This window comes from Desmodus rotundus, chromosome 12 (genome assembly GCF_022682495.2).
Source record: "Desmodus rotundus isolate HL8 chromosome 12, HLdesRot8A.1, whole genome shotgun sequence".
NCBI classification, from domain to species: Eukaryota; Metazoa; Chordata; class Mammalia; order Chiroptera; family Phyllostomidae; genus Desmodus; species Desmodus rotundus.
Window position 1 is genome coordinate 5,778,874 of NC_071398.1, and position 18,940 is coordinate 5,797,813.

Below are 18,940 nucleotides of genomic sequence, written 5' to 3' on the forward strand. Positions count from 1 at the left end.
GGTGATATATTATTTTCAGTTTCTCTAGGACAAAGACATATGACAAATATAAAAGTGTTAGAATGCATAGATATACACATATAAAAAACCCAATGAAAAATTCAAAAGAAACCAAAATGTGGCATTAACTGTTGCTTAGTGCCCAAGAAACATGCATGCTTAATGGTAGAAAATAATTAGATGCAGAAAGTATTATTTTAATGCTACCTTAGGTTTGTACATAAATTGTGCTTTTGACATCTCAGGAGTTTAGTTCATACCTTTGATTCTTTTAAGTTTTGATAAAAACTGGTTAGACAGAACAAAAGACAGAAAGGGCACATGGGGGTGATGTAATATACACGTACAGAAAGCATGCCTGACAGTGACTGGAAAAATCTTGGCAGGACAAGAAAGAAAAGGTGGCTTTGATGAGAGACACAAGTTCAAGACTTTACAAAATTGGTCGCACATCTTCAATAGCTGACTCTAGTTTATAGTGAATCTATTTTTATAAAGACCCAGACAGGAGATTGAAAATAAAAACTCCCTTCATTTTTCTTTAAACGGGGTTTGCTTTATTTTAGCATGGTTATGGACAGAAGCTTTTACTTAGGAGAACAAAAGTGAAATAAAAAAAATCCTTAATAGCTTTGGGATGTCATAGAACAACCTTCTTTTGCCCTAAGCAGAGTCCTCTGTAAAAGCAGTGGTAATACATGTCTATCTACACTTCGGGCTTCTCGGCCTACAGCATGCGGCACCGGGGAGAGCTATGCAGAACATAATCGGTTAAGATTGTTTTCTCTTTCCCTTGAGGCACATCCATTAAACATGCTTTATAAGGGATCCAGGATAATAAAAACCAAGATCCAAGAGTACCACAAACACCGTAGTAAAATAATCAATGGATTAGTTCCCTTTCCACCTCATCCGGAGAATGATATATCATTGGGAAATGTGGGCAGGTGTCACAGCCCCCAACAGCCACGCACTCTTCGTAGCCCTTTAATGAGTTCAGGGTCCCGAGCCCCACCCAATGGCTTCTCCCTAGAAATCCGGTGGCCTTCTAAGTGAGGTGCCAGCCTAAATGTCTGTTTGATAGAGACTCTGACGGAGGTGGAGATTACATTCAAAGGAAAGACAACAAAGTGAAACCAAATAAACAGCAGACAAACAAACGACAGATTTACTATGAAAAAGTAGTGCAAGAAAGGCACGTCAATAGACGGGCTTTAAATCCCTTCAGAGAAGTTCAAGTGAACTTTGTCGAGAAGCCTAAGGCTGCATCTCTTTGTCCCGTAACAGGAGTAATTTTCATTTGCTTATTTTATGATGTTAATGAATCGTAAGCGATCGGGTAAAGTTCGAGTACTTACTTGGAAAGATGGTTCATCAGATCTACACTTTACTAAAGTGGCACTGATTACATCTTGGGGATAGATGTAAAGGCAGTTCTACCTGGGATCTAGGTGGTGGTGGTGGTGTGACAGTGAGAAGGGATTTAGAGCTCTGGGTCACAACGGTCAGGAGATCATTACTCTCAGGTCTGAGTAAAATGAAATCCCAGGAGGCTAATGGCCAGAACATACCATACGCTGGAGGCAGAGAGATAAATAGAACACGTGCATACAACTTGACTCCTAGCCCAGTCCTTTTTCCATTAAACTCCGTGGCTCATTATTAAGTTGTTTTATATTTTCTGGCTAGGACAAATTACTAATGAGGTCAGGGTTGTGAATTCAATTCTTTCAGTGACCCATTACGCTTACAAAGAAAAAGAATCGTTTAGTGGTGATAGACCGAATTCCTCATTCTGACAGGCTGACGTGTGTGTTACTGGTCAGAAAAGGAATCAGGCAAGCGAGCCAGGCGTCTTGAAAAAAGACGCCCTCGTGACTCAAAGACGAAGCTCAAAGTAAAAGCCCCGCGCGCAGCAGGTCCGTGGGGCGAGCGAGCAAAGTCCACAGAGTGGAGACTGAACTGAAACCACCCTTTTAGAATAAATTCTAAGCAGGAAAAGGGCCCATCGTCTTTCCTGGCTGGCTTACCTTTTCATTGGACCTAGAATGAGAGCAGGAATTCAGACCTGCTCACGCTTCTACGCCTGAGTGCACTTTCTGTTTTTGATGCCGCCCACTCGGAAGACAGGCATGGTGTTTCTGAACAAGAAAGCGTTAAAGAATATCTACTCTTGAGAAATCTTCTCCGCAGAAATTTATGCATGCATATCAAAAGTGACACTGTTTCTTCAGAAACAGTTGAGACTCGGAAATAAATACAGAATCTAAACTAACTCAAGCAAAGTATGTTCCAGATACTGAAGTAATGTTTTCATTAGTAAACCCTAAATTTTAAGGACACATGCATTCTAACACATTAAAATAGATAATTACTTTTTCAACTTTCATTTTAAAATCAAGGCATTTAAAAAACAGATGCTTTGGCCATTTGCTTATTAAACTATAAATATTAAACCCAAAGTTATTTATAGATATAATACACTCAGGCACTATTAGCTCTTCCTTTCAAATAACAACTTTAGGCATAATAAACACTCATAATCTTTTTGGTTTGTTTTTCTAGTTTGTAAGAGTTTCCATTTTTAAAAATTGTATTTATTTATAACCTGCCTTGCTACAAAAAGGATTCAAGGTGGAGTTTTCAATTAAGTTTATAAAAAAAGCAAATCCTCTAAACTTTACAGAGTCAGGAAAAAAAGCTTAAAGCTTTTTATCATAACCTTTTAATTTTATCCTCTTGCTTGCGGGCATGCTGTTTAAGTAAAATGTTCTCATCATGCAAACGCAAAAATCTGTCTTCCAGTTCCTCCCGACTGATCCGTGACACAGCCTGGTGAGACTTCATCGTTCGTGTTGTTGACATTTCTGCAAAAATATCCAAGGTCATGAAGAGTGGGATTACTTAAAATAGTCTCTAAAATGATAACTGTTAATATTACTATAAAATCTGCTGCACTCATCTCAGATTTTTTCCTTTGTGACCTCCAATTAAGACTGCGTTCGAAAATATTATAGCATTGTTCACATCGCTGATTGGAGGTGAGAATAAAAATCTGTGCCATTACAACTATATATGCAAAGTTAAAGGATCCGAACAGTAATAGTATACCCTCAAAAATGTATTCAGAGGTGTAGGGGGGACTCTGATTCAATAAAGGCTTTTTGATTTATATGCTCTGTGTTGAAAAAAGAACTAAATTAAAAGTATTTTTTAAACAAAGTGATTAACAATAATCTAGTAAACGTAATATGATTAAGAATATTTTTCTAAGCTATGGGTGTTGGGTTGTAGAAAATAAACTATAAAATTTGTAAGATGAAATAAAAAAAAACCCTCACAAATTATTTATAATCTATCTTAGATATTTAAAAAGAATTGTTAAACCTTTTAGCATGTGCATATAATATTTCTTACATAGGCTTCGGTTTGGTATTTTCCATATCACTGTGAAGTTAGTCAATTTTCAACAATCCTCCGAAAGAAACAAAGAACAAACGGACCAAGATTAAAGTCCTTTGGTGGGTAACTGAGGGTGAGAACTGAATTTAAGAGTGCCAAATCCCGATAAACAGCTTTGCAAACTTAAACTCCCTTTGCATTTGAATCCGATACTCTGCCAAAAATCTAACGCAAAGCTCATACACATTTTTTACTTTTCACAATACAAGCTGTGTAATCAGATTTGTCTTTCTCAGTGAACGGTGCACTGATAACCTTTCTGCCCCAGTTCGCGGCGACCACTTGCACTGGTGTGGTGCACAGGTGCATGAAGACGCCTCAGGGGAGTTATTTCACATCACAGCCTCCTCAGTGGCACACGCAGTGGTACGACTGCGTGGCTGACACACCGCACGCACGAAGGAAAACACAGCTCGATACTCAAAATCGTTCCTTTCAGCTGTGCTTTCCTTTCTTAATTTGAAAATGCTTTTCAGATCCATAGCAACCACTAAATATAAAAGGATAAAGAAAACCTTTAATGTATATTAATTTGATAAATCAAAGTCAATATCACTTGGATAAACAAACCATTTTGAAAGACTCTACTTGAGAGACAAAAAAATTTTAAATATGGCATTTCCTCTCATACAAAATTTAAACATAAAGAAACACTTTAATGGTGAATGTGATTTAAGCCAGGCAATTCGTTTTGGAGGCTTCATACTCTCTGTAGTTTCTACTGATGTGTGGAATTTTAAAAAGATGATTTATAACAATTCTTTATCGGAACAGAGGGGGACTTTACATTTTCTATGAGCTGTTGATAATTGATGCATGTGGTAAAATACCATATGTTGTTCTAAACACTCCGTCCTCTCGTTTGGTCCAATCGAGAGCTACAGAGTTGCTTCAATGGCTTCACTTGTATAAATATCAAAAATACTTTAAATTGAAAGTAAAGACGTTACTGATCGACGTTCGTAACTGTACTAAGTAACAGCTGGCCATACCTTGTAACCCTCCCACTCCGAAGAGGTCTGGACCTGTATCTTTCACAGGCAGATCTCCTGCAGTCTCATCGGTTGCACCAGACATGGCCTATCTGCAGAGAAAAGAAAATTCAAATAAAATCTTTCTAACTTATAACATTAACTATGCAATGGAATGAACCAAATAAAATGAATAAGGAACTATAACTTTAATGGACATCTTATTGCCCACATGTGCAGCTTGAAGAAGATGAAAGCTATTTTAAAAGCAATACTACATTGAATTATGGAGACAGTGTTCCTTTCAACAGTGTATTTCCTACAGCTTGCTTAGGAAATGAGGTAAGATTATCATTCTTCCTTCTCTTTCTCCTATTCCTCTATCTGAAACAAAAACAAACTCCCCTAAATTTAGAAACACCTCCTCTCCATCCACCTTCCCCTTCTCTGTCCCCAAAGCAAAGCAGATAATCTTGAGAAAAACTCAAGTCAGGACCTTGATTCAAATGGTTGTTCCATTACTTAGTAGCTGGTCCAGTCGCTGAGTCTCCCTGAGTTTCAGTTCAAGTCAAAAATGGAAAAAGAAACACCGTCTCACAGAGTTACTAAGGGTACGTGACAGGGTAAATGAAGGGCATTTAGCACACTTGCCTGGGCTGCCATTATTACTTGAGTATTAATTTTCAGCCTGGTGCACAAATGAGCAGGTACTTCCAAGTTTCGCTAAGGGGGTTTCATACGTTCCCCAAATGGGTTGGTGTTTCTTGTGTCCTGCCTTTGTTGCCATGAGGCCTGGGTTCCAGGGCTTGCTCCTTCAACACACAGGCTGTCCAGCGAATTCTGGCATGTTCACAGTTTCTATTTTTTACAGAGATATACCACAGTGGCCTAGTTATGTATGGGGATGTGAGTGGTTCATGCAAGGTCTAGGATGCTTAAAAAAAAAAAAAAAGACTTTTCATTTCAATCTACTCTAAAAGCCAAATGCAAATTGCCAATGGAAACACCCTAAGGCAGAGCTTCTCAATTTCCAAAAGGTTGGTCCTAGAATGCCAAGTCCAAGAAAGTAGAAAGCGTATTGGTTTTGTTGGCCTCTGTATTCTCAGAGGCTGGCGAGCTGGGCACATAGCAGACATTCACTTAAATAGTTGTAATGAGTGAATGGTGTTCATGGAGCTTCAGGGTCTGTGGACCCAGAAACGGTTTATAAAATCTTGTACGCTTATGTATATATGCAATGTCGTTGAGAGGGAGGGTTCCTAACATCTGTAATAATGCACCAAAGGTTGAGAACCACTGCGTTTTGCCGGGACATAAACAGCTAACAGATATATGCCCGGGTGGCCATCTAGTTCTTCTGGAAACAGTGCTATAGAAAAGGTCAGTCACAGGAACTAAATTACCAAGAAGTTTCAACACAGGACCCTCGTAAAAAGGCAATGTGTCCATGATAGAGTTTCGGTAGCTTTGATAAGAATAACGAGGGTGATGATGGTGGTGTTAACATTTACTGAATGCTACTCTCCTAGGCGCTCTGCTTATAGGAATGAAGCAAACATCCCACAATATTCTTGTGACGCTGTTACTCAAATGATTCCTACTTTACAAATGAAGCAGCAGCAGAGACACAGCTTAGGAAACTTGCCCAAGATTGCCCGTCTAAGAAGTCGCTGTCTTGTCCTATTTTTGATCGTCACTGCCAGGAAGAGGGAGTGTTACTGGCACCTAGAGCTCAGAGATGATGCTGAACACCCTACACCCAGTGCATAGGAATCGCCACAATTATCTGGCCCAAAATGCTAACGAGGGTGAGAAACCCTGTGTAAAGCTGGAAGGTCTCCCCAGTGCGACTCCCCTCTGCTCACCCTGTGGTCCTTTAGGTTCCCCAAATCCAGGGTACTTCTGCCTTGCCCAAGACCTCTCTGCTGGATCCTCATTCTTTGGGGCTCAGCTCAAATGTCACTTCCCCGATCATCCCACGTCCGAGTACTCTTCCTCCCCATTTCATCACTGTTTATTTCTGTTATAGCGACCATCTCTACCTGAAATGATTCTGTTTGTGTACTAGCTGATTACCAGTTTGTCTTCACTGGTAAAGTACGAGTGAGCATGTCGAGACAGGCAGCTGCCCTGCGCAGCTGGCTCGGTACAGTGCCTCACACAAGGTGGGCACCAACATTAATGGTTATTGAATGAATAAATGAACATCTGGCACTGAGACCAAAATGGTAAACGAAGTCCCTGTCTTTATGCAGTTAATAGGCTATGGGGTAATAAGACGATAAACAGATCACTAGAAATAAATAATTGGCCACTCGGGAGGCTTCAGGGTGTACTAACCAACTCCTAACCAATGTCAAATGAGCTGTGTTCATGTAACCTTCTGCTTGACGAAAGACTTGCAGAAGCTTTGCAATTAGCGTCAACTCTCATCAGGTGGGGTTTAGGTCTGGTATAAATTTTCAAACCAGAGCTAAGCTTGGGGGGTAATGGGTGGGGGCTGTGGTTCAGGCCTGACGATGTGGGGGTGTCTCTTGCTGCGATACTTTTCACGCGAGAACTCCAGAGCCTTCTAGAGACCGTAGAGCAGACCCCACGACTCCGGGCGGTGCTGCAAGTAAGGACTCGACCACCTCTATCACCCTCTCCTCCCCACAGTACTCACCGCCACTCTCTCTCCGCGGGTAGCTAACCGTTGCTATAGCGCCCACAGCGTGTCGCGCTTTGGCCGAGAGAAGCACGGGAAAAAGATGGCAGGCCCCATTGCTTCCTGGGAAATGTAGTTTTCCTTAGGTCTTAGCCCGCCAGCTCGCTGCGTTGCAGACCTGGGAAATTCTAGTGCTCTAAATCCCGAGGTGCTCCGGGAGTTGCCGCTGTGCATTCTGGGAGTGGTAGTTCTAGAGGCTCTGGAGTAGAATAGTGGTGGGTGGGAGCAGGATGCCGAGAGAACTACATGCAGGAGGCGGGGTGCAGAGCAAGAGACTCTACAAGAGTGGCAGTGGCGAAGAAGGTTGTAGCGGCAGCATGAAGCGGACTCCGACCGCCGAGGAACGAGAACGTGAAGCCAAGGTATGTGGGGCCTCTGGAGTCTGGGGTCTTCCCTGCACTTGTAGCTAGGGGCAGGGAACCGGAAGGACTTGGCTGGATGGCGAGTAGACGCGAGATCTGAAGCCAAGGCATGAGAGGGCCTTCTCAGCAAGAGAGCCAGAGGTACTGGGGATTATAAATTCGTACTGCTCAGGATGCAGGCCTAGTCCTGTTGGATCAGCTCACAAACGGAAGACATCCATTTACTTGTTCTGCACCTAATACCTTGGGTAAATCTGTAGCTACCCTTGTGCCTCAGTTTACCAGACTCTCAGATGACTGATCATACCAGCTGTGCTTTCTCTTTGGTAGTGATTCCTGAGGACTGAGATCAGATGTGCTTATTTGGAACAGTTGTCTCAGTGGCTCGTTGATAATGTTCTATGTCTTCAGTACAGCAAGATGTGAAAATTTAACTACAATCCTATTATCTACTTTTGGGGTTCAGCCCCTAGTAGTTGTTGCCATTCCATGGGATGAAAATAATAATAGCAATAGCGATTTTTAAAATATCATGTATTACGTATCAGGCTTGCGTTAAGTTCATAATATTTATATTATTTCATATTCTTACCACAGCAGATTGCAAGATAGATATTTATACAGATGGAGTTATCAACAGTCCTGTTTCACAGATGAAGACTTGAGGCCCAGAAGAATTGTTTCCCTTTTTCTCATTCCCCAAATCAAGTCCTATTTATTTGTCTAAATATATTGGTAACCTGTCCACTTCTTTTTCCATCTCCACCTTGGACCAAGCTGTCATCTCTAATGGATTGTTACAATAGTTTCCTTACCAGTCTACGCTTTATACCCTAACACTCCATTGTCCCCTACTTCCCCTCCCCCCAAACAGTTGCTTTTTCACACTGTGGAGTATAATCTTTTAAAAATGCCAGTCTAATCATGTGTATTTCCTCCCTCCCTCATCTACCAACCACCTGCTTAAAAATCTTCCATGACTTTCTGTTGCTCTTAGAATAAGGACAAAACAACATGTCCTACATGGTCTGAACACTAATTGCTTCTCCAGCCTCATTGGACATGACACTCTCCTTACTCTCTGCCCATCAGCCGCTTTGGCCGTCTTAAAAGTCCTTCTTTCTGTTACCAAACTCAAGGGGTTCCCCACCTTGGAGTGTTCTATTCAAGAATAAGTGGTCGCCATTGGGTTGTTTTATTTACTCGCAGCAAGTAAAGGAAGTGGGATTCACATCCAAAGTTTTGTCTCCAGGAAGGGAGGCTTAGCCATTGCTTGTATCCAGATTTACATGTTAATTACATGTTGATTTCTTCTTTACATGAGATTGGATTCCTATCTAGCTCTTTTGTTACTGCTGCATTTACAAAATATGATGCTGTATTTTAACATCTAGCAAGAATAGCATTTAGTAAGAACTGCTCAGACCTTGAGACCCTTGTCCTATCTAAGAATTCCCCTGTGAGATTTTTTTATTCCTTATTTTTGAGAGAATGGGCATGAGGGTCATACTTCTATAACTGCTTCCTGCGGAAGATGGATGGAGGAAGTCTTTGAGTTAGAGGAATGAAATTCTCTGACTGCTTGAGTAGTGAAAGTCTTGGGGTTCCATAGGTTCTCGGATTCCTGAGAACAGGAATACATAAAGAGACAGAATGTAGAACAAAACTGTTAGGAGTAAGAGAAGACTCATCTTGTAGCGGCTTATCTTGTATACTTTATCTTGTAGCGGCTTGAGATCAGACAGGGATACACAGGAGTACTGTGGATCTGGTTCTTTATTCTCACTGGGTAGGAAAGCAGGCTTGACTCAAGAGTGATATATCCAGGAAGCTACATTTTGTGGTTGAAGAAAAGAATGAGTTGTTAATAACACCAAACGAAGACTTGTCCATATTGGATTTAGTTAATCTTGTGGAGATCCTGAGTTCCAGATTTTTAAATATACCCAATTCCCTGGATTTTATGGGTGAAGTTGAGTATCTTTTGGTGTGGGCAAAATCAGATTAGCATTTTTATTTAAGTTACCTGTTACCTTTCCTAATTGGCTAACAAATATTGGAAGTAAGATTATAGGTGCAAAGGATCCCAGGAATTAGAGAAACCAAGTTATGTTGGGGAGGGTCAATTTTACTGAGCTCCTCCTGGCAACCGCCAAATCATCTCCACAATTAAAACCACTCCAGCAGTTATGTCCCATTTCTTTTTTTAAAATTGATTTTAGAGAGAGAGGAAAAGAGAAAGAAACACTGATTTGTTTTTCCACTTACCTATGCATTCATTGGTTGATTCTTGTATGTGCCCTGACCGGGGATCAAACCCACAACCTTGGCATATTGGGGATGATGGTCTAACCAACTAAGCTACCTGGCCAAGGCCTATTCCTCTTTTTGACATTGTATGTAAGTTAGTTACGCTGGTATGACAGCTCTGGCTCTATTTTCAAAGTGGCTCCATTTATATTATTATTTATATTTTTCCTCCTTTGATCAAAATCTTTCCTTGAAAAGTATTCTTGATCAATTATCAGAAAATGGCACTGATTAGTTATTAAAACATCATTGTTCCTGTATTATCAGGTGGCTTATTGTATTTCATGCCATTGTCCGCCCCTGAGGGCAGAAAAGCTCATTCACAGTACATATGATGTCCCACATAGGAGGGAAAGTTGCTCTTTCCTTAAGAACCTTAAGCCACATTTGAGCAAAAACACCAGAACACAGTAAGGCTTTACAGTCAAGTTGCCCTTTAAGGGCAAAGCCTGCATCATGTTTAGTTCTAACTTTATTTTATCAGAGGTGTTTTATCCAAGTACAGGAGATATTAACAACAGAGCAAACCCCACCTTACTTAGATAGAATGTTTTCAAAGAGCAATTGTCCCGTCTAATATTGCAGTGGAGGTCATGGTAATACCTGCTGAAGGAAAAGTCTTCTAAATGTCTGTAATTTCTTGTATGGAAATTTTATAGGCCTTAGTGATCGTGTGAAAGCACTGAGCAACACGTATCAGAGGGGTGTCCTTATACCATCGAGCTATGCAAAATAAAGATTTGTAATAGCAACAATGTTAACTTCAGTTTGAAGAATAGATCTGAATCAAGAGGCAATACCTGGGGGCAGTTAGCTGAAGTATTAAATATCCATAAGGTGTCAGTGGATACTGTATTTAACCATTTGGCTTGTGCTAAATCTGGTACCTTTATTGGCACGGACATCACCAGTTGATAAACGACATCGAAGGAGGTAATACCTTTAAGTTTTGTCACACGTGGACTAGTTAAGAGTACCTAGAGTTTTGTATCTGAGAGTTTTCTCCATGAATCTCGCAGAAGATGAAACATTCTTGTACAAACATTTTTGCCTTATAAGAGCACCAGAGTAAAACAGCAATTGTTTGTAAATGACAGAAGACTTAAAAATGGCCTTGCTTAGAGTCCATATACATACATCTTAAGATCCCTCCTCCACGAACCTTCTGTAATGTACGCACACAGTTTGCAATATGCAGAGTCCTTCTGTAACTTACGAAGATCTTCCTGTTTTTGTCCCATCTTTCCTGTCCTCCGTTTGAAACAGTCATTTTATTCTAGGAAAAATTATTCTCCTATTTCTTTCTTTACCAACAAAACCTGTCTTTTATATTCTTCCTTATCTAAAGACATTGAGTAAGAATGTATTTCTGTTTCCTGTACCCTCTACTGCCAAAAATATACAACCTACTCTAAATATAATCAAACATTATAATCAAACATTGTGTTTGACAATGTTTCCTGTGTAATGTAGCACACCAAGTAGGCCTACTTGTTTTAATTTCCCCCTTTTATCAAGAGAAAACAAGGCATTGGAGGTATGTCAGGGATCCTTCTGAAAAACTCCAAAGTCCTTAAAAATGTCACAGGTCAAGAAAATGACTCTCCTTAAATTTTGAATCTTGAGAGTTTGCCAAACATAGCAAGAGTTTTAAAACATTTTCCAAGTAAAATTATAGATGACAATACTTTAAAGTTATTCAGTTAGTCAAAGTGATAATCAAAGATTTTTGCCAGCAAATGCAGAAAGTCAGAGTTGTTGAAACAAAATTTTAGTTTTTCTAATAAGGTGATTCACTGTACTGGAGTAATTAAAGACCTGGTGGTAAGGAGTATACCTTTGTCATCTTTTATAATTTCTTATTAAAAGCATACCAATAATATAGAAGACAGAACATTAAGTTTTGGCTTTATGTAAATACACTATTGATACTGAAACTTAATTTTTAAAAGCCCTTATAATAACAATGTAATTTTAGCCAGCTTAATACATAAAAGGCAAATTCTCCTTTTCTATTCTTTTATTCTGAATTTTTAACCCTTAGAAACCTTAATTTTAAGTGACAACCAAAACTCAAATTTGTGAATAATTTTATAACCTCTGGAAACATTGGCTCTTGGCAAAATATTTCATAATTCTTAGAAACATGTGTTTCCTTAATATAGCATAAGACATTTTTATTAACAGCTCCAAACATCTTTAGTTTCTCTGTATTAACAAGCCAAAAAAATAGGTGACAGAGGTAGCCATAAACTTGTTTTGTAAACCCCGTTAAAATCTAAAACAAATCAGTTTTCGTGTTATTTCCTAGATCATGTAATCCTGAAAAGTATGTTGTATTAAGTGCTTAATTCAAATAAACAGCTCTTTTCATAAAAGCCAATTTTAATATTTTTCTGGAGGTAGATGAACATACAGACAGACAAAACCAGAGACATGAAAGCCGCATTTTAAAATTCCTTTAGCCATGACACAGGCACAGAAAAAAAAAACCTCATTAGTTTCTATTCGTTAATCACATCTAGCAGCTGGCTCTTAATCTGCGGCGTACGGCGCAAGATGGCTATGAATGTGGCCCAACACAAAATCGTAAATTTACTTAAAACATGATGAGATTTCCTTGTGATTATGTGTCGCGATGTATTTAATGTTGGCCCCAAACGCCTCTTCTTCCAGTGTGGCCCAGAGACGCCTAAAGGTGGGACACACCTGCCGGGCAAAGCAAAGTTCAAGTGTGACCGAAGTTACTGAGAGAACCTCTCAAAGCCTGTTCCCCTAAGACAGCCAAAAGGGGAAATCCCCAAACCAAGTAAGTCCTGCAGAAAGTCAGACAGCAGGAAAGTCTCTTTGTGTCCTTGGGCTACTTCTGGAGAATGTACCTCCGGGGGTTGCATTCGGGGGTCAGATTTGAGTTTCCCTTAGCTGGCACATTTACATATAAGGCAAATAAGGCAAATGCAAACATACACACACAACAAAATCCAGCCACCACAGGACAGAAACTAAAGGGTGGTGGACGCTGATTACCATGACCTCTGGCCCACTGGAAACGCTATCAGTGACCCAGGGTGTCCTGACACCAGGCAGCCAGACCGGAGGTGTCCCCTGAAGATGTCTCAGATTGCCCTTGGAAGTGCTTCCCGACCCTCCAGAATTAAACCTAGGTTGGGCCCTGAATCTGGAGTCCCGGAGGCAGTTCCTGCCCAACCTACCTGGAACCAACTGTGCACTCAAACCGAAAGTGTCCCTCCAGCCACCCTGTACCCCAAATAGGGATGGCACACTAATTAAAGTGACCACAGGGGCTGACCTACTGGCCTTTCTTCCTAAGTGCTGAGTGAAACAGGCTCAGAGGGCACTCCACTTTGCTCTAGTGGCAGGCCAGGGAGCCCTTTCAATCAGCCCCAAGTGGGAGTCTCCTGTAGAGGAGATGCTCTGTCCAGTGGAGGGCAGGCGAGAAGCCCTGGCATGCTGCCACCACTGACCGCTCCATCCAGCATCCACGCCAGGCTGAGAGGAAGGCCTTTTAGGAGAGTTCCATGGGAGTGGCCAGATTTACTGAACTCAAGGGGTTCATCGCTTGGGGTGTTCTATTCAAGAACGCGACATGGTCCTCATTAGGTAGTTCTAGTGCAGCAAATAAAAGAGATGGGATTCACCTCCCAAGCTCTGTCTCCGGGGAGGGAGGTTTAGCCATTGCTACAAACTGTTTGGTCAATTACACATTGATTTCTTCTTTGCATGGGTTAGGTTCTGGTTCCCGTGGTGCTCGTGGTTGCAGGTGCATCTGCAAAATACTTGTGCTACATTTAGCAAGAACAGCATTTTGTAAGAATGGGCCAGACCTGAAGACCCTTTGCCCTATCTAACGTTTCCTGTGCTTTATCTTATTACATCGACTTTCACATATGCTATATGTTGCCTGCTCTGTATTAGGCATGTGTTAGGACCGATGGTAAATAAGACAGACAGTCCTTGCTGTCAGCATTTAGAGCCCCACAAGCGAGTTTGTCTAAGGAGAGTACCTGTGTGGATTTAAAAGATAAAATCTGTTTTACAGTGACCTGAGTTCTGGCTAGGTTTTGCCAGGGCTCGGAGTTCCCGCGCTTGAACTTGCACGTGATATGAACGTGTACTGAAGGTGGGCTCCAAGTGCGAAGACCCTTCTGCAGTGTCTAGATCAGTGCACAGACGGACGTCACCGGAAGGCATAGTGCACGGTGTCTTTGTTTTTATTCTGTTTTAGTTCTTCTAGTGCATGTTGTCTTTCTCACCTTTTCGGTTTACATTTAAAGTTGCTCACGTATTCCATAAAGATTTATTCAGTGCCTCTTACTCAGCACCTGGGAGGCATTGGGATTATAATTTTATCATCTCCACCATTTCCACCTATCTCACCCCAGTAGGCATCGAGCCTGTCTTTAGATTATTCATCCCGTAAACTTATATCGAGTGTGTAATCGGGTAGACTTACACAATCAGGTTGCCACTAACTTCCCATCCATGCGTCCCCATTGGTACCAATTAAGCACACCCCCCCTTGGGCGATTTGAGAAAACAGTCACTCAAACCATTTTCTGTGTTCTGCGGAGGAACTTGGGTGAAGTGCCAAGCAGTGTACTCAGCACTGGGGACACGTGGGTGGGTACCTATGGCAGATTTGGTCCCATGGAAGTGGCTGCCTTTCTGTGGAAGGCGGGTAGCCAAGCCAGTACCAACAGAGGGGTGGTAGGTTTTACCATGGGAACAGGGCACGGTAGCACGCAGGACCGAATGTGGTCCTTCCTCAGCAATACCTCTTTAATCTGTTCTGGGGGTCATGGGTTCTTCCAGATTCTGTTCAGAGGTATACCCTTGCGAGAGGCCCAAACTCCTTGAGCAGTTGTTCAGAATTATTACAAGTGCGGATGTTGAATGCCAGGTTAACTTTTTGTGCTGGCTTGGGTAAGATCGTCTTTAAAAAAAATACTGAAAATAGAAATAGTTTATATTTATTAAAAGGTTATACATTCATAGGAAAACAGTAATTTTGTTTAACTAATTATATTTTGGTTAGTGAAGGACCATAGATTAGAGAAACTTGCTGTTTCAAATAAAAATCACTAATAAAACCTAATGTTTTTGGTGACAATTTTCTTAATATCATTTCACAAGATAAATGTTCAGTTAGGTTTAGTAAGTTATAAAAATAATGACTCAGTAAAAGGAAGTTTGTTAGTTTACGTATGTATTCACTGGGTCTTTTTTACCTTAATTTTTAAAATGTTATCTTTGGCGGTTTGGCATTCTAGCAGTGTCCAGAGAAGGATCATTTGGCCCCTTCCTTCACCCTGGATTGTCTTGGCTTGTTTCACCAATTCATGTGGTGGTAACTTGGGGAACTAAATCTAGGGCATTTGGGGTGGTGGGCCAATGACCTGGGGACTGTACAAAAATTGAAACTTGCCCTCTCAGATTCTACTCTTCCCATCCCTTCCAAGTTTATCTTTTTTTTGATCTTTTTGTAGGGTACAGGTGAGGCATGAATCACCATTTAGTGGTTTTGATTGCCTTCTCTAGGGAGAAGGGTTTCTTTGTTGGTAGTTTCCAAATCACTTTAAATATCTTCATTGAAAATTATATCAAGCTTGCCCTGGCTGGTGTGGCTCAGTGGATTGAGTGCCGGCCTGTGAACTGGAAGGTCACAGGTTCAGTTCTTGGTCAGGGCACATGCCTGGGTTGCCGGCCAGGCACCTAGATGAGGGGTGTAAGAGGCAACTGAATGATGTTTCTCTTGCACATGTTTTCCTCCCTCTTTCCCTTTCCCTGTCCTTCTCTCTAAAAATAAATATATATAATCTTAAAAAAATAAAAGAAAATAATTTAAGCTCAGTTGGCTAGAGGGTTGTCCCTATACTGTAGGTTCAATCCCTGGTCAGGGCATATACAAGAAGCAGCCAATGAATAAGTGGAAATAAGTGGAACCCAAAATCTCTTCCTCTCTCTCTCTCTAAAATCAATAAATAGAATTTTTAAAAATCTTAAAAAAATTAATTAAACTAATGAGTAATAGTGAATTCTTGTTACTTTCTATTATTTCTTGGTCCGTTTCTTAACAGTCCTCTTGTTGGTTTTGCAAATGAAATTTGCCATTTGGGAAACGTTTTAAACACTTTTTAAAACACATTTAATACTTGGACACTTGAAACAACCATTGGCTTCGTTGAAGTCGGCCTTGCTGTCTCGTTAATCCTTCCATCTCCCCAGTGGACCTAGCTGAGTGTCTTGCCGTTAAGAGACATTTATCTTTTGGAGAAAGATTGAATATGGTTGAGAGTCTGCAGCATCTGTTACCTGTGACATGTTGACTGTTAATGGAGACCACACTGGCTCCCTGGCTGCCAGCTGGATTTATGGTGGCTGAGATTAGCGGACTGCGTGCTACAAGAGAGTGGAGGCCGCGTCTTTTTGGTTTTGTTGCTCACCGTTCTGTCCCTAGCACTTAAATTAACAGTGTGCCAGGCACAGAGTGAATATTCCATAAATATTTATCAAATGAATGAATGGCCCAAAGCATCACCTGTCATTTGTCATTAGGTTGTCTATGAGTGAGAGATGGAACAGGAACCTGAAAGAAATAATGGAGAATGGTTAAATACTCTATGATGGTTAATTGCTTAACACACCTTAGACATAGGTATTAATTTTGAGAAACAGGACTTCAGCACACGCTTTGGCCACTGCCAACAATTGCTTTCTACTGTTCTCTTTCAAATTTAGAATGCTGGTTTACTCCCCAGGCTTAGTTTATTTTGTTGTTGTTAGTTTATTATGGTAGCTTTCTTGATGAAGTTATATTTAAAGCGTGACTTTGTAACTTCTAGAAGAGAAGAACTTTATAGTTGGCATGGTGCTTTTGGAACCTTAAAATAAGGCACTGGTTAGAGGAGAATTTAGAGTTCTGTTAAACGCCATTCACTTAAACTTCCTTTCATATAAGCTGAGTTTGTGTTATTTTACGATGTTTTCTCACCAGGTGGTTTTCCAGTGTAAGCTGGGAGGAACCTTGGGGACTGCTGGGTTGGGTCAGGGCACGTTGTGCAGGTTAAGATTTGTGTTGGTAGGAACTTGACTCTGAACATTTGTCGTTGACACAATGTTTCCGGACAAGACCAGCACGCGTAGGAGAGGTTGCATCTTTGTTTCTGCTGCAAGCCTCTGTCAGGTTGCCAAGCCCATCATTTATTCACTCTGTAGTTTTGGGAACGAGCTGCCTGCGAAGCTGCGATGCCTTCCTTTAGGTCAAGAACCGCCATGAGGATTAGTGGCAGCTGAGACCTTTACAGCTGGTAGAAACCGAGGAGAAAACTCACTCTGAAAGACCTATTGGTGTTGCGTCTGGTCTGAGGAGGGGATTTGTTGCCAGTGCACGAGTATTTTCATAACTATTTGTGGTCAAAGGACTCAGAGCTCTGATTTCTGCATTAGTCCTAAGTCTGCCCTTTGGCACCTGCATTTAGTGGCTGGACCATCCAAGGCTGAGCCTCAAGGGCCAGCATTTCTCCAATGTTAATAATAATAATAATAATAATATCAAGTGGGCTGATGTGGTACCCTTAACTCACTCATGTGGATGGGACATGATTAAGGTGTAAGGCTCTACTGATACGGATTTTCTGTTTCTATGTACAGTGTCCATCAACTCACTCTTCCCAGTTTACCATATTTTGAAAACAGAGATGGAAAATTTTGCTGATGAATTTATTTTTTTTTTCCTGTCAGCATGAATGTTCTGCCTTTTTTTTTTTTTTTGCTTGAGAAGAGCACCCAGCAAACAAATTCAAACATTACAGCTTATGTGGACTCCAATCTGTTGTCATGTCAATCTTGTTACTTAGCTAAATAGTGTGCCGGTTTTCGCCGAATCAGCAGCCAATATGCTGCGAGCGATTTTTGTTTTAGTCCCAGCATTGGCTGGTAACACTATTAATGAGACAATAATTGGGGAATCGTAGTCATTGTTCTCATAAAACATGATGCTTGTGTTGGAACCAGCCAGGCAGAGGAGCTGCCTCTGCAGAGGGAAAGGCAGGAAAGGCTGAGTGGCCAGAGAGCCCGGCTTTTAAATTCATCAGACCCCTGCTGCTTAAATTGCCCCAGCTGTTAATGCTGGAACCATTACAGTAATGGACTCAGCAAATGAAGGAGAACGAAGACACGCACACTTTATTACCAGAGGGGCAATTTTCTCTTCATCTGTAATAGCAGCCGTGCCTTATATTGATCAGACCATCAAGATACTAATCCCCTGTAAAATTACTTGTTATAACTGAAAATGTGTTCATCCAAATCAGTCTGTGTCCCGACTGTCTACTTACTATTGAAAACAGACTATTAGATGGTTTATTTTTCATGATTTAAAGCCTTTGCCCTGAAAATGGGTGGCGTTTCCCTCGCAACACTGAGCGCTTAATCTTCGCAATGGCCAAGGGTTGTCTTTTTGTTTTAAACAGAACATCACCCACTTAATTAAGGAGTGAGTGTCTGTCTTGCTGTCTGAGTTATGCCGGTGTTTTATGTGCCTCTGGATTTATTAAGCATCTTGTTTTACATTCAGTCTGGGGTTCGTGCTGTAAATAAAAATAGGCCCGTCTCGCACATATTAGAAATTTGCAGGTAGCAAATGTCAGGAAGTCCCAGGGATGTAAGGTTCTTTGATTTACGTTCAGGCACCAGGTTATGCTTTGTCGATTGAACCCATGGGCGGGATACACCCTGATGTCTTCTGTGTAGCAGATGGGTTTTTGCATCGTTGTCTCAGAAAGTTTATGGTTATTTCTGCATCCTTGGTTCAGTAGATTGCTTTTTAGACAATGAGTCATATCTATGCCCCACCCCCACCTTGTGTTTTGTGAGAAATGACTGCAGCTTATGTTATAAGAAGACCTATTAAAACCTGAGTTGTATCTTTCTTAATACTTAGAATTTTAGGAATGACTCCTTAAAATTTCCATTTTTTTCCATTACAGTCTCCACATATATTCTATATTTATTTATACACAGACTCAGATACCCTCTTGGCAATATATTTTTTTATTATAATATATTGTCATTGCTTAAAGCTTTTGTGTAGCATGCTCCGTACAGTT

General features: G+C 40.9%; 2 protein-coding genes across 2 annotated transcripts in view; one reads left to right on the forward strand and one right to left on the reverse strand.

Moving 5' to 3' along the window:
- The window catches only part of RPGRIP1L (RPGRIP1 like), an 82,755-nt gene extending 75,599 nt beyond the window's left edge, over positions 1-7,156 (reverse strand). The window contains exons 1-3 of the mRNA XM_024551438.3: positions 7,099-7,156; positions 4,455-4,546; positions 2,723-2,867 (exon numbers count right to left, since the gene is read on the reverse strand). Coding sequence (XP_024407206.2) covers positions 2,723-2,867; positions 4,455-4,539 — 230 coding nt within the window. The 5' untranslated portion in view covers positions 4,540-4,546; positions 7,099-7,156. The remainder of the gene's footprint in view (positions 1-2,722; positions 2,868-4,454; positions 4,547-7,098) is intronic.
- Positions 7,157-7,333: 177 nt separating this feature from the next.
- FTO (FTO alpha-ketoglutarate dependent dioxygenase) overlaps positions 7,334-18,940 on the forward strand; it is a 314,052-nt gene continuing 302,445 nt past the window's right edge. The window contains exon 1 of the mRNA XM_024551436.4: positions 7,334-7,502. Coding sequence (XP_024407204.2) covers positions 7,371-7,502 — 132 coding nt within the window. The 5' untranslated portion in view covers positions 7,334-7,370. The remainder of the gene's footprint in view (positions 7,503-18,940) is intronic.